Source organism: Hyperolius riggenbachi, chromosome 11 (assembly GCF_040937935.1).
Source record: "Hyperolius riggenbachi isolate aHypRig1 chromosome 11, aHypRig1.pri, whole genome shotgun sequence".
In the NCBI taxonomy this organism is placed as follows: Eukaryota; Metazoa; Chordata; class Amphibia; order Anura; family Hyperoliidae; genus Hyperolius; species Hyperolius riggenbachi.
In genome coordinates this window covers 222,081,858-222,096,253 of record NC_090656.1, presented here as the reverse complement: position 1 = coordinate 222,096,253, position 14,396 = coordinate 222,081,858, and the positions used below count along the sequence as shown (strand labels likewise).

General features: G+C 43.9%; 1 protein-coding gene across 2 annotated transcripts in view; it reads left to right on the top strand.

Moving 5' to 3' along the window:
• Window positions 1-11,826, top strand: part of HPS5 (HPS5 biogenesis of lysosomal organelles complex 2 subunit 2) — a 107,378-nt gene extending 95,552 nt beyond the window's left edge. For both annotated transcript variants that reach the window (XM_068261447.1, XM_068261448.1), the window contains 3 exons: window positions 4,414-4,520; window positions 6,523-6,808; window positions 9,233-11,826. In XM_068261447.1, the coding sequence (XP_068117548.1) occupies window positions 4,414-4,520; window positions 6,523-6,808; window positions 9,233-9,293 (454 nt within the window). In that variant the 3' untranslated portion in view covers window positions 9,294-11,826. The remainder of the gene's footprint in view (window positions 1-4,413; window positions 4,521-6,522; window positions 6,809-9,232) is intronic.
• Window positions 11,827-14,396: the final 2,570 nt, after the last annotated feature.

Genomic DNA, 14,396 nt, shown 5'->3' with positions numbered 1-14,396 from the left:
AAAATCTTCTATGAACTCACCATACCCCTAACGGAATACCTTGGGGTGTCGTCTTTCTAAAATGGGGTCACTTGTGGGGTTCCTATACTGCCCTGGCATTTTAGGGGCCCTAAACCGTGGGGAGTAGTCTAGAAAACAAATGCCTCAAAATGACCTGTGAATAGGACGTTAGGCCCCTTAGCGCACCTAGGCTGCAAAAAAGTGTCACACATGTAGTATCGCCATACTCAGGAGAAGTAGTATAATGTGTTTTGTGGTGTATTTTTACACATACCCATGCTGGGTGGGAGAAATCTCTCTGTAAATGGACAATTGTGTGTAAAAAAAATCAAAAATGTGTCATTTACAGAGATATTTCTCCCACCCAGCATGGTTATATGTAAAAATACACCACAAAACACATTATACTACTTCTTCTGAGTACGGCGATACCACATGTGTGACACTTTTTTGCAGCCTAACTGTGCTAAGGGGCCCAAAGTCCAATGAGTACCTTTAGGATTTCACAGGTCATTTTGAGACATTTGGGTTCAAGACGACTACTCACGATTTAGGGCCCCTAAAATGCCAGGGCAGTATTGGAACCCCACAAATGACCCCATTCTAGAAAGAAGACACCCCAAGGTATTCCGTTAGGAGTATGGTGAGTTCATAGAAGATTTTATTTTTTGTCACAAGTTAGCGGAAATTGATATGTATTGTTTTTTTTTTTTCACAAAGTGTCATTTTCCGCTAACTTGTGACAAAAAAAAAATCTTCTATGAACTCACCATACCCCTAACGGAATACCTTGGGGTGTCTTCATTCTAAAATTGGGTCACTTGTGGGGTTCCTATACTGCCCTTGCATTTTAGGGGCCCTAAACCGTGAGGAGTAGTCTAGAATCCAAATGCCTCAAAATGACCTGTGAATAGGACGTTAGGCCCCTTAGCGCACCTAGGTTGCAAAAAAGTGTCACACATGTGGTATCGCCGTACTCAGAAGAAGTAGTATAATGTGTTTTGAGGTGTATTTTTATACATACCCATGCTGGGTGGGAGAAATCTCTCTGTAAATGGACAATTGTGTGTAAAAAAAATCAAATAATTGTCATTTACAGAGATATTTCTCCCACCTAGCATCTGTATGTGTAAAAATACACCCCAAAACACATTATACTACTTCTCCTGAGTACGGCGGTACCACATGTGTGGCACTTTCTTGCACCCTAAGTGCGCTAAGGGGCCCAAAGTCCAATGAGTACCTTTAGGATTTCACAGGTCATTTTGCGACATTTGGTTTCAAGACTACTCCTCACGGTTTAGGGCCCCTAAAATGCCAGGGCAGTATAGGAACCCCACAAATGACCCCATTTTAGAAAGAAGACACCCCAAGGTATTCCGTTAGGAGTATGGTGAGTTCATAGAAGATTTTATTTTTGTCACAAGTTAGCAGAAAATGACACTTTGTGAAAAAAAACAATTAAAATCAATTTCCGCTAACTTGTGACAAAAAAAAAAAAATCTTCTATGAACTCACCATCCTCCTAATGGAATACCTTGGGGTGTCTTCTTTCTAAAATGGGGTAATTTGTGGGATTCCTATACTGTCCTGGCATTTTAGGGGCCCTAAACCGTGAGGAGCAGTCTTGAAACGAAATTTCTCAAAATGACCTGTGAAATCCTAAAGGTACTCATTGGACTTTGGGCCCCTTAGCGCAGTTAGGGTGCAAAAAAGTGCCACACGTGGTATCGCCGTACTCAGGAGAAGTAGTATAATGTGTTTTGGGGTGTATTTTTCCACATACCCATGCTGAGTGGGAGAAATATCTCTATAAATTGACAATTGTGTGTTAAAAAAAGAAAACAATTGTCATTTACGGAGATATTTCTCCCACCCAGCATGGGTATGTGTAAAAATACACCCCAAAACACATTATACTACTTCTCCTGAGTACGGCAATACCACATGTGTGGCACTTTTTTGCAGCCTAACTGCGCTAAGGGGCCCAAAGTCCAATGAGCATCTTTAGGCTTTACAGGGGTGCTTACAATTAGGCACCCCCCAAAATGCCAGGACAGTGAACACACCCCACAAATGACCCCATTTTGGAAAGTAGACACTTCAAGGTATTCAGAGAGTAGCATAGTGAGTCCGTGGCAGATTTCATTTTTTTTTTTGTCGCAAGTTAGAAGAAATGGAAACTTTTTTTTTTTTTTTTTGTTACAAAGTGTCATTTTCCGCTAACTTGTGACAAAAAATAAAATCTTCTATGAACTCACCATGCCTCTCACTGAATACTTTGGGATGTCTTCTTTCCAAAATGGGGTCATTTGGGGGGGGATTTGTACTATCCTGGAATTTTAGCCCCTCATGAAACCTGACAGGTGCGCAGAAAAGTCAGAGATGCTTGAAAATGGGAAAATTCACTTTTGGCACCATAGTTTGTAAACGCTATAACTTTTACCCAATCCAATAAATATACACTGAATGGGTTTTTTTTTATCAAAGACATGTAGCAGAATAACTTTCGCGCTCAAATGTATAGGAAATTTTACTTTATTTGAAAAATGTCAGCACAGAAAGTTAAAGTCATTTTTTTGACAAAATTCATGTCTTTTTTGATGAATATAATAAAAACTAAAACTCGCAGCAGCAATCAAATAGCACCGAAAGAAAGCTGTATTAGTGACAAGAAAAGGAGGTAGAATTCATTTAGGTGGTAGGTTGTATGACTGAGCAATAAACCGTGAAAGCTGCAGTGGTCCGAATGGAAAAAAAGGCTCTGGTCCTTAAGGGGTTTTATGACTGCAGTCCTTAAGTGGTTAATATGCATAAATACACCTAAGGGAAATCTAAAATCTTTTTATCCCAAGTGTGCACAAAGCACATGAGGATATGAATTGTGTATGGAGGAAAGGAGATTCTATGTCATGCTCACAAAGGGGATCTTTCTAAACAGGTGGAAGAATGAGATGTGGATTATCTTTACACAAGAAGCAACTACCATGAGGCAAACTGTATATCTACAATTAAGTGGATTGGGTGATTTCCTTACTTTGAAGGACTTGCACAGCTATAATCACTAGATCCAGAAAGGTGATACTGTGATCCAGTCAGGGGGAGCATTTTTCCCTTGTAGAATTTCCATCCTCTTGATGAAGGAACAGGGTGGATCAAGAGGTCAAATTTGATGAACACATCCCAGAAATGGGAACAGGCAGCTGTGAGGGGGAGAGGAAAGAGTACACTCCCATACAGAGGTTTTCTGAACTTTTCTTGGACCCTTCAAGTGTGATTTAGGAATATATTGTGTGTGTGTGTGTGTGTGTGTGTGTGTGTGTGTATATATATTACTTTTAGCAGCTGGGTTCAGTTGAACATGTAAGCAGTGGGCTCCCCCATAGTCCTCCCGGGCTCCAATCCTCCACTAGCCGACCCTGTAACTTTATTCAGTCCCCCATACTCCCCACATGTGCAGTAGAGCCTGAACAAAGTTACCATGCCGGCTAGCAGAGGGTCGGAGCGGCCCGGGGGAGAGGGAGCCCCAGGTAAGTATCAATGCTTTTATAATAAAATCCTCTATAATAAAACCCCTGTCTGTGCGCTGTCCCTGTGTAGCGTTGTCCTCCGTACTGAACCGTTGTGCGCACTGCGCAGCACGGACAACGCTATACAGAGATAGCGTGGGACCAGGGAGCCGAGTGGGCGGCTGGTCAGCGGGCAGCCGGGTTTGCGGCGGGTCATCGGGCGGCCTGCGCAGTGTGTGCACGTGCGCGCGCAGCGGGTGCGTGCATGCGCGGTGACACTGCGGCGGACAGTGTGAGGTGGGGAGAGGGGAGGTGGGAGGAGAGGGGATGGGGATTCCACACAGACCTAGAGCACGTTTTTAAACGGGCTTAGGTCACCTAGTAATTGTATAATATATTTAGTATTTATATAGTGCTGACATCTTCCACAGCGCTGTACAGAGTATATTGTATTGTCACATAACTGTTCCTCAGAGGAGCTCACAATCTAGTCCCTACTATAGTCATATGTAGTGTATGTATCGTGTAGTGCATGTATTGTAGTCTAGGGCCAATTTTAGGAGGAAGCCAATTATAACTCATATGTAAGTTTTCGGGATGTGGGAGGAAACCAGAGTGCCCAGAGGAAACCCACTCATACACGGGAAGAACATACAAACTCCTTGCAGATAGTGCCCTGGCTGGGATTGAAAACTGGGACCCAGCGCTGCCAGGCGAGCGCGCTACACACTAGGCCACCGTGCTGCCTATATAGGAATTTACAGGAGGCAGGACTAGGGGTTTATAGGAATTTGTTTTTAGGCTTACATAATTGCCATCTCTATTTTTGTATTTTTCATTTCTGCTGGTGTTGTCACTTAATAAATAAAGTCTAGTCCTAATCCTAGTATGTTTCCTGGTGCAGATACTGGCCAGGATATATCACACTTTGCCTGCAGCTGGACCGACGGATGGAAGCTCTGACCAATATCGTCTATCTGGATGACATGGGTCTGATTGACGAGGAGAAGGGTTAGTAAATCGGGCCGATGTGGCTATTTGCTTATTCTGTGATCTGCTGGTTTATACAGAAGGCATTAAAAGCCAGATAATCCCATAAAGAAGGCAAATTCTCAAAGCAATCGCTTTATTCCAAAAATTATAAATATTTTCTTTGGAAGTGAAATTGTGAAAAATACCCAAAAGTTGGTGAAAAAGTACTATCTAAATTTTGAGCATTTTCTACCTTGCTGGTGGCTTAAAAGGCTTTTATGACAAGTTTCGAATGTATCACCTAGGAGAAAACTCAGGAGAAAAAGTGACTTGCATATGGGCCCTGGTCTCTACTCTGTCATGTGGGGAAATGTCATATACAGTAGAAGTCCTCTGGTATCATTAGATGCCGGAGGTCTTCAATTATAAAGCATGTGTCAGCTTAGTGGCAGAATGAAGGGAAGAAGAACTTTCCAGGAAATGCCAGACTGGTCTTGGATTTAAACATCTCCAGGGATGAGCTGTCCTGAAAGTGTGGTAAGGAGTTCCTTAATTTAGAAGCAGCATGACTAAAGACTTCAGTACCAAAGGTTTTCAGGTGGATTTGGGGATTGACCATATTATTAGATTTTGCGGATCTAAGGGTTGGAATTTATGGCATAAAATGCATTTAGCTTTCTGCATTTGTGATATTATTTTTATCTATTGTATTTATAAAGCGCCAACATATTACGCAGTGCAGAACATTAATTTAGGTTACAGACAATATTTAGGGGTGACATACAGCAATATGACAATACAGGAATACAAGAAAGACCAGATCACACAGCACAGTACGAGTACAAGGTAATGCTTAGTCACTGGATGGAGCATGGAGATCACACAGCACAGTACGAGTACAAGGTAATGCTTAGTCACTGGATGGAGCATGGAGATCACACAGCACAGTATGAGTACAAGGTAATGCTTAGTCACTGGATGGGAGCATGGAGATCACGCAGCACAGTATGAGTACAAGGTAATGCTTAGTCAGTCACTGGATGGGAGCATGGAGATCACACAGCACAGTATGAGTACAAGGTAATGCTTAGTCACTGGAGGGGAGCATGGAGATCACACAGCACAGTATGAGTACAAGGTAATGCTTAGTCACTGGAGGGGAGCATGGAGATCACACAGCACAGTATGAGTACAAGGTAATGCTCAGTCACTGGAGGGGAGCATGGAGATCACACAGCACAGTATGAGTACAAGGTAATGCTTAGTCACTGGAGGGGAGCATGGAGATCAGGCAAGTTAGGTTCACTCAGATGCATAACATGGGTGCACAGTAATGGAGGTGCATGATCAGGTAGGACACAAAAGGAGGAGGACCCTGCCCAATGGCTTACAATCTAGGAGAGGTAGAGACACGAAAGGTAGGGGGCCAGAGTGATATAAACTGTATTCAGTTTTCTCTGCTCTGCTGTTTAGTGCGGAGTAATAATTAGGATGTACTGGAATGACTTTCTTTCTTTTACCTCTTAGAAGGTGTTGTAACTGAGGTTAGCAGTGATTGTTGGGTATGGCCAGTAAAGTTCAAATAATTAATGCTGAATATTTATGCAGAACTTGGACCAATGAAAAGTCAAGGTGGGATTTGTTTGGTCTATTCTGAAACTGCATACATTTGTACGTACAAAAATTTGCATAATTATGCATCAATTATTTGAATCTCCATGACCTCATCCCCAGTGAAGAGTAAATGTATGAGCCAACGGGAGCCCAAAAAGCGCTGTCATAAAAAGGTGAGGGATAAATCAGACAAGATGGTAAAAGTACCCCTGGGTGCAAGCCCACTTCCTCAGGCCAATTACAGTGCCAGCAACGATATCAGCCAAAGTAATAAGCGCTTCATTCCTTATTTATGTTGACCTGATGAGCATCAGAAAAAATGTCTGGACTTTGCCTACAAAACCAGACCCTACCTCATTCCAGGGGGGTCTGACCATGTGCTCACCGTATAACAAGACCTAGAGCTGCTTCTTGTGTCACTTTTCAGGTTTGTTGCCGAAGACAATGGAGGAGTGGAAGAGTATTCTGCTTTTAGCGCAGACCTGCTCCACTGACCACCAGCACCACAGCGTCACCAATGGCGATGCCCTCACCAATGGACATTCTGATTGGACGACCTGCATTACTGTGGAGAACGTGGCTCTCCTCCTGGCCAGAGTGATTGGTCCTGATCGGGCTCTGCCATACTTGGAGGAGTTGGGCTTGACTGAGAACATCGGTGAGCGATATAACAAGATCTGTGAAGTGATGAAGGTCGCAGAGAAAAGACAAAGGTATGCTGGGGTAGGGATGGCCAGCAGATCCTGTCCAGGTCACCAAAATGGAAATGAGTTAAATTTTGCCAAATAGGGGGACGTAGCTACTTAAAAATATTACAACACTAAAGATCTGTATGTAATGCTTGTGCAGTCACGCTGGGCTCCTGAGGAAGTCAATGAAATGCATAGTGCCCCCTCTTACTCACATTTATTTTCATTATTATTATCTTTCTGCTTTAACTACACATGAGAACTAGGCGGGGATCTCCGACCTCTTCCCTTCTGTGTGACTCAATCTAGTGAACGGCTTTTGCTGATGCGATCAGCACAAGCTGTCCACTAGGGGGAGCCGCATGGAAGTGTAGAGGTTGGCGATCCCTGAGGGCATGGTGGATTAGGTAAGACATGCCGCTACACTGCACTGTGTACACGGGGGGGGGGGGGGGGGGGGAGACACGGGAGAGAGCGGGGGTGGGGGGGTTAGAAACACTGGAAGGAGACTGGGGGGAAACAGAGACACAGAGGAGGGATTGAGGGTAGAGCGTACACACAGGGACAGAAGGCAGACTACGCAGGGGAAGGCAGACTATGCAGGGAATCCCCGGCGGTTTGTAACGGCGGGCGTTCGTAAGTCGGGGATTCTCTGCTTTCGCCGTATGAAATACAGGGACTTTTTCTGCCCATTTTTTGGGGAGAAAAGTGCATCTTATAGGGCGGCAAATGCAGTAAACTTCTTTTTTTATTTCTTTTTTTTTTTCTAAAGTAGCACCCTATAGTTCCACCCGTTTTTCTTTCTATCTGGTCTGGTGGCCTTTGCCTAACTGCAGGAACTGTGCAGTGTCAGCTGGATTCTGAGAACTTTGTAGTTTGCTTGTTTGTTTTTTTTAACTACACAAACAAGCTTATCTCAGCATGCAAATAACCTAAAGCTTCCTATGTTGGATAAGGTAAGGACACTATGACCAGAAGGTAATTTAATCCCCCTCCCTCTGAAGAGTTTACTCAGTGATGTAAGCCTGTTGTCTAGGTGATGATTACTGTGGGAGGGATAGTAAGCTATGGCAGCAGGTAAACAATAAAGGTAGAAACCGGTAGAAAAATATTTATTTTTTCATATCCCGTTTCTCCCATCCGACAGTGAACACTAAAAACAGGATAGGTAAACTAAATAAGGAATTTCTTACTGGATTACTGTTTTCAGCTAATATGGAGTTTCATCCCACTTTAAGGTGTCTGTAAATGGTGCAAATTTTAGCCAACGATCATATTTTCAATGAGTTAATCGAAAAGAAAAGAATTGTAGTTAATTGATTCACAGCATTAACAAAACCGATTTACGATCCTATCTATGAGAAATCTGCCACACTGATTGACCATTTCTTTAAAGGAAGCATCCGATATTGCAAAAAAAATTAAATCTATTTACCCGGGGCTTCCTCCAGCCCCTGGCAGCAAACCTGTCCCTCGCCACATCTCCGGGTGTCCCGGGATCTCCTTTTCAGATGGCGACCTCGCCAGGTCAGCCTCTACTGCGCCTGCACACAGAGTTACTCCGCAGAACACTCCAGACCAGGTGAGAGTGATTGACAGCGGCGTTCGCACAGGCACAGTAAAGGCCGACCTGGCGAGGTCGCCATCTGAAACTGAGGAAATCCCGGGACACAAGAACTGCGGCAAGGGGCATGTCAGCTGCCAGGGGCTGGTGGAAGCCCCGGGTAAGTAGATCTAATATTTTTTGTGGTGACCTCCGATGTTTCCTTTAAGGAAATGACTGATAATGCGATTATTTTGGATCAAATGGGCCCACAAGTTTCTTTGTGCTTATATAATATATAGTTTATAGAGTTCTCTGATTGAAATTGGGATTGTTCACTAATAATTGTACTTAATGACCACCTTTTAATTGAAAACTGGGGTCACCATGGACTGGAGTTCGACATCTCTGGAGGGAATCAAACCTACTTATGCAGCCCTGAATAAGGGCTGGTGCACACCAAAACCCGCTAGCAGATCCGCAAAATGCTAGCAGATTTTGAAACGCTTTTTCTTCTTTTTGTGTAGCGTTTCAGCTAGCGTTTTGCGGTTTTGTCTAGCGGTTTTGGTGTAGTAGATTTCCTGTATTGTTACAGTAAAGCTGTTACTGAACAGCTACTGTAACAAAAACCGCCTGGCAAACCGCTCTGAAGTGCCGTTTTTCAGAGCGGTTTGCGTTTTTCCTATACTTAACATTGAGGCAGAAACGCATCCGCAATCCAAAAAATGCCTCACCCAGGCATTTTTCGTTTCTGCAAAACGCCTCCCGCTCTGGTGTGCACCACCCCATTGAGATACATTGACCAAGCAGATCCGCAGCCGCAAGCGGATCTGAAAACGCCCAAAAAGCCGCTCGGTGTGCACCAGCCCTAACACAATGTTCCTACTTTTTTTTTTTTTCCTTAGAGCCTTAATTCAGTCGATGCTGGAGAGATGTGAACGGTTCCTGTGGTCACAGCAGGTCTGATCCTGGCACATGTAGTCGCTGCTATTCTGGAATACCTTTTGTGGTGGGATATGGACAATCTGGAGGAGCTCTACCCAGCATTCTGAAAGCTGCAGTCATGTTGCACCTGTATGATTTCTGTAGAACTTGTTGATTCTTCATTCATGATTCTGCTACCGACTGTTACTCCATAGGAAGCCTCAGTGCCTAGATCTGCTCAGCCTTCTATCCTGGGTATGGTCAAGCCAACACACGTTCAAGATGAACTTGTAAGCCTTATTCATCAAGATGTAGATTATGTTTGTGAAGATCACAATCCAAGCAGTGTTACCCCTCTACCCCAACCTTAAATGACAGTGAGCAGAACATCAGCATGATCATTCAACCCATTGGGACTTATTTGCTAAGGTTCTCAGGTGCTGGAATTTACTGGAGAGCTTATAAGACCAGGGGAGTGACAACGGTTCCTCTAGCCAATCCATTCTCAGTATGCCTCCTTTTTGCCTCCTATTACCACAAAGTCCAGGCTGGCTGGACCCTAATGCTCCCCATTCATGGTTCTCCAGGAGTATCTTAGTAAACTGAGCCCAGTCTGTTCAATAATACGGAGCGAATGTGAATCTTTGAAATTCTTAAATGTCAGATTCATGACTTCTCTAAAGGCATCTTTTTGACGGTCAATGATCGACAATAGGTCACAATATTTATACTGTTAGTTGATTTTTTTTTTTTTTTTTTGTCCTTGATACCCGATATTATAACCTCCAATTGATATGTAATGAAAGCTTAGTTTATGTTTTTTTCCTCAATAATCACTTCCTACATTTGTTAAAGCCCCAGCAAAACTGCAGTGACATCCAACTATTGCATTAGTGGATTTACAGGCTCCTCCCCTTCCAGTGAGTCATGCTGTCCTAATGATATTTCAGACAAAACTCTGAGCAGCAGGAAGACAGCAAGCTTTATAGAATTGAGGGATTCGGGAGGGATCACATGGGCGGCCAGGAGACACAACTCTGCCTAAATCGGTGCTGCACCGAGCATGCCCCATTGACGATTCAACCAATTTTAAGCCTAAATTGGTTGCGTGTTCTTATCAGGCATGCTGGAAAATCATGGACCCACGTGCTCGATTGGGTGTGTGGAGGTAAAGGCATGCGGTAATCACAAATCCCTAGCCACATCCCCCCCCCCCCCCTGGTTCCCGTACATGAATACTTTACTTGTGTCACGTAACCTCCCCCGAGTGTCTGCTGCTGGTTCTGCACTCTTCTTCCTCATTAGCGCTCCATGTGGCGCCAAGGTTTACCCCATGTGCAATATGCCAGCAACCACTTGAACCAATGAGGAAGGAGAGTGCGGACACTCTGGGGATAGCAGACAGGGAAAGTATTATGTACGGGCACTGGGGGGGGGGGGGGGGTCAAGCTAACATTAGGGGGACAGTGGCCAGGGGTCAACAAGGTGACGGGGAAGCGTCAGAAGACTATTCCTGAAAGATTTCATGGTGAAATTGAACAGGAATTGGCCTGCGGTGTATGAGCAGCCAACCTCGCTCTCCAATCAGGTTCGATCAGAGCGAGATCTGTCTCTTAGTCGTTTAGCCGTCAAAATGGCGTGATGTTTGGCCACCGTAAGATCTTAGGTGGGCAGACAAATTATAGCCCCAGTTAGATGCAGTTTTTTTATATGACATTTCATAGAACTGTGTTTTTAACTTAATTATCTATAAAATGTTTATGTACAAAAAAAGTTAAATGTTTCACAAAATAAACAAGCAAAATACCTGCTACATTAGTTCATATATCGACTTCTCTTCCTTCTAGACCCACCGCTGCCTGCTTACACCTAGTCAGTCTTAACACTCCCCCTCTGTCACATAGTCCTGTAGGGCGGAGAGTTTAGATGAAGCCACGCCTTTCTGCAGTTGTCAGTCTTTAGAGGTGTGGCTTCATACTTACTACAGGAGTGTGCTCAGGCATCAGGAGGCTGCTGAGGAGGAGGAGGATGTGGTGTCTATCTATGAATTGGTGCCTCTGGTATATTTCCTTTTTCATTCTAGAAATTGGAAAAAAAAAATGAACGCACAAATCACATCAAATAATGTTCTGTTAGCTGTATGTAAAAACCGTGCTCAAACTTTGTTGTATGTTTGGCTTTTTATGTTGCGTGGTGATAAAAGCACAAATGTTTCCAAAAGGCATCACATTGGGGATGCATACAGGAAATTATTAATCTAAGCCAACCTGTAAACGATTTTCTGAAGGTGCATACACGCATACAATTTTAATTGGCCAATTTTACCACCTCCATGTAGTAGGAGAGCTTACCTACACTTACCTACACAATCTGTTCATAATATTCAAAGTCTGTAGGCCCTCATACTACAGAGGTCCTACAATTTCCAATTAAAGTTGGATGTTTGTACGCAAAATGCAATCAGGAACAGACTCGAAATGGAGCAACTTATGCTAAATGCAACCCCCAAAAGCATTTTAGGCTCAGGCAAACACTCCTCCTTAAAGGACAACTGTAATGAGATGTATATGGAAGCTGCCATATTGATTTCCTTTTAAGCAATACCAGTTGCCTGGCTATCCTGCTGAGCTATTTGCCTGCAGTAGTGTCCAAATCACACCAGTAACAAGCATGCAGCTAATCTTGTCAGATTTGACAAAAATGTCAGAAACCCCTGTTCTGCTGCATGCTTGTTCATGGGTTTAAGCTTAAAGTATTAGAGGCAGAGGATCAGCAGGACAGCCAGGCAACTGGTATTGCTTAAAAGGAAATAAACATGGCAGCCTCCATATACCTCTCACTACAGTTGTCCTTTAACCCTCCTGGCGGTAACGTTCAGGGTAAGCCGCGTAGGAGGATTTCTCAGGCCCTGCTGGGCCGATTTGCATAATTTTATTTTTTTTTTGCAACACGCAGCTAGCACTTTGCTAGCTGCATGTGCACTCCAATCGCCGCCACTCCGCGCCGATTAGCCGCCACGCCGCCCCCCCTCCCCCAGACCCCATGCGCTGCCTGGCCAATCAGAGCCAGGCAGCGCTGAGGGGTGGATCGGGACTCCCTTTGGCGTCACGACATCGGTGATGTCATCCCGCCAGTCGCCATGGTGACGGGGGAAGCCCTCCAGGAATCACAGATTGCTGGAGGCGATCGAAGCGGGTGGGGGGATGCCGCTGGACAGCGGCTATCATGTACATGATTTAAAAACAAACAAACACTGCTGCGCTGCCCCCTGGCGGTTTTTAATAGACCGCCAGGAGGGTTAAGATCTCATTTACAGTTCAAGTACTGTGTTGAAGGGTGTGTACATACAAACCATTTTGATTGGCCAATTTTACCGCCTCCATGTAGTATAAGAGCTCACCTACACAATCTGCTCATAGTATCGAATATCTGTTGGCCCTCTTACTATATGGGGGGGGGGGGGTAAAATGATCTAATCATTCGCCAATCAAAACCCCCTAAAGCCTGGTACACACATCCAGTTTTGATTGGCCAATTATACCGCTTTGGGATTGTGTAGGTAAGCTCTCATACTACATTAAAGTATTAAAAATCTGTTGGCACTCATACTACACGGGGGTGGTAAAATTGGCCAGTGATTGACCAATCAAAAATGGATGTGTGTATGCACTCTAAAGGCCAGTGCACATGGGCTTCTGTGGGCGTCTCTTTTAGCCAATGCTAAATGCTTTTACTGCAAGCTAGGAGAAAAACGTTTGTCATTGGTTTCAATGTTGCGTTGTGTTTTGAGCAGGGCTGTGGAGTCTGTACAAAAATCATCTGACTCCGACTGCTCAGTTTATGAAACCTCCGACTCCAATTCCAGGTACCCTAGATTGCTCCAACTCTGACTCCACAGCCCTGGTTTTGAGCCTCCTAAGGTGTCAACACAGAATGGGCGAACTTAACTGGTAGCAGAACGAGACCTCTGGATCTAGCGCTGCATTTACACAAATGACACAAAAAAGCCATAACCATAGTTTAAAAAGTGGTTCCATTCATTTGAATGGACAGCACATGAGACCAACACCACTACTGCTGCATGCCCATGTGAACTGGCCTTTCAGATTAATTTGGAGAGCTTTGGAAAGGCAACTGAAACGCACACAAAAGTCCATGTACACTAGCCCTTAATATGTTTGTCTTATGGTAGATCTCTGTCTGACATGCATCACTATTCATGTCTTTCCCTCTGTCTGTCACTTAATGGAACAAAGATTTTATGCTGCACACCCTTTGTTTGTTGCCTCTATCATGAGAAAAATCGCACAATAAAACACTTTGATCTCTCTTGTAAATCCTGTACATATCAGATATATTAAAGCCTTATGACCACTGTTCTGCGTCAGTCTTTATTACGGTTGTAGTGTTGGCACGACCGGTTTTCTTGCAATTGGACGTACAGTTCCACACCAGCTGCTCCATAGTCTCTTCTGGAATCAGTCTTGCATAGCATATAATGAAAACCTGGTCTTCTGTCTCTTTGGCCCAGTGCACACAAAAACCGCTAGCAGATCCTCAAAACGCAAGCGGTTTTTGGAGCAGATTTCAGACTTGATGCAGGATTATGCACGTTTTGTATGCAAATGTATGCACCTTAAAAATGGATCAAATGGATTCTGACAAAGTGGAATTCAATTGGTCCATTTTCAAGCTGCATTGATTTGCCCACATAATTTGCATAATACTGCATAAACTCTGAATTATTTGCATCTCATTAATTATCCCAGCTATCAGGCGGATACGCTTCCTGCTTCTCCCCCTATTATCCAGCCACTGTTGTCAGCTCATTCCTCGAATTATTGACCTATATGAATTATACAGGTCTTGTGGCTAACTAGATGCAGTTTAGGCACTGATCACCTGTAAGTAGCCCCAGAACCTGCATAACTTAAATGTGTCAGTGTTCAAAGGGGTGATTTGGCAACGCTGCATCCAGCAGAATGTCTGTGTCCACATCAAATGCTGGGTTCAAACTGGGGATGGTCAATGAGATGCAAATAATTTGGAGTTGATGTAGCATCATGCAAATGTATGCAGTTTGAATATGAACCAATCAAATCCTGCTGAGGTAAAATTCGATTGGTCCATTTTCAAGCTGCATAA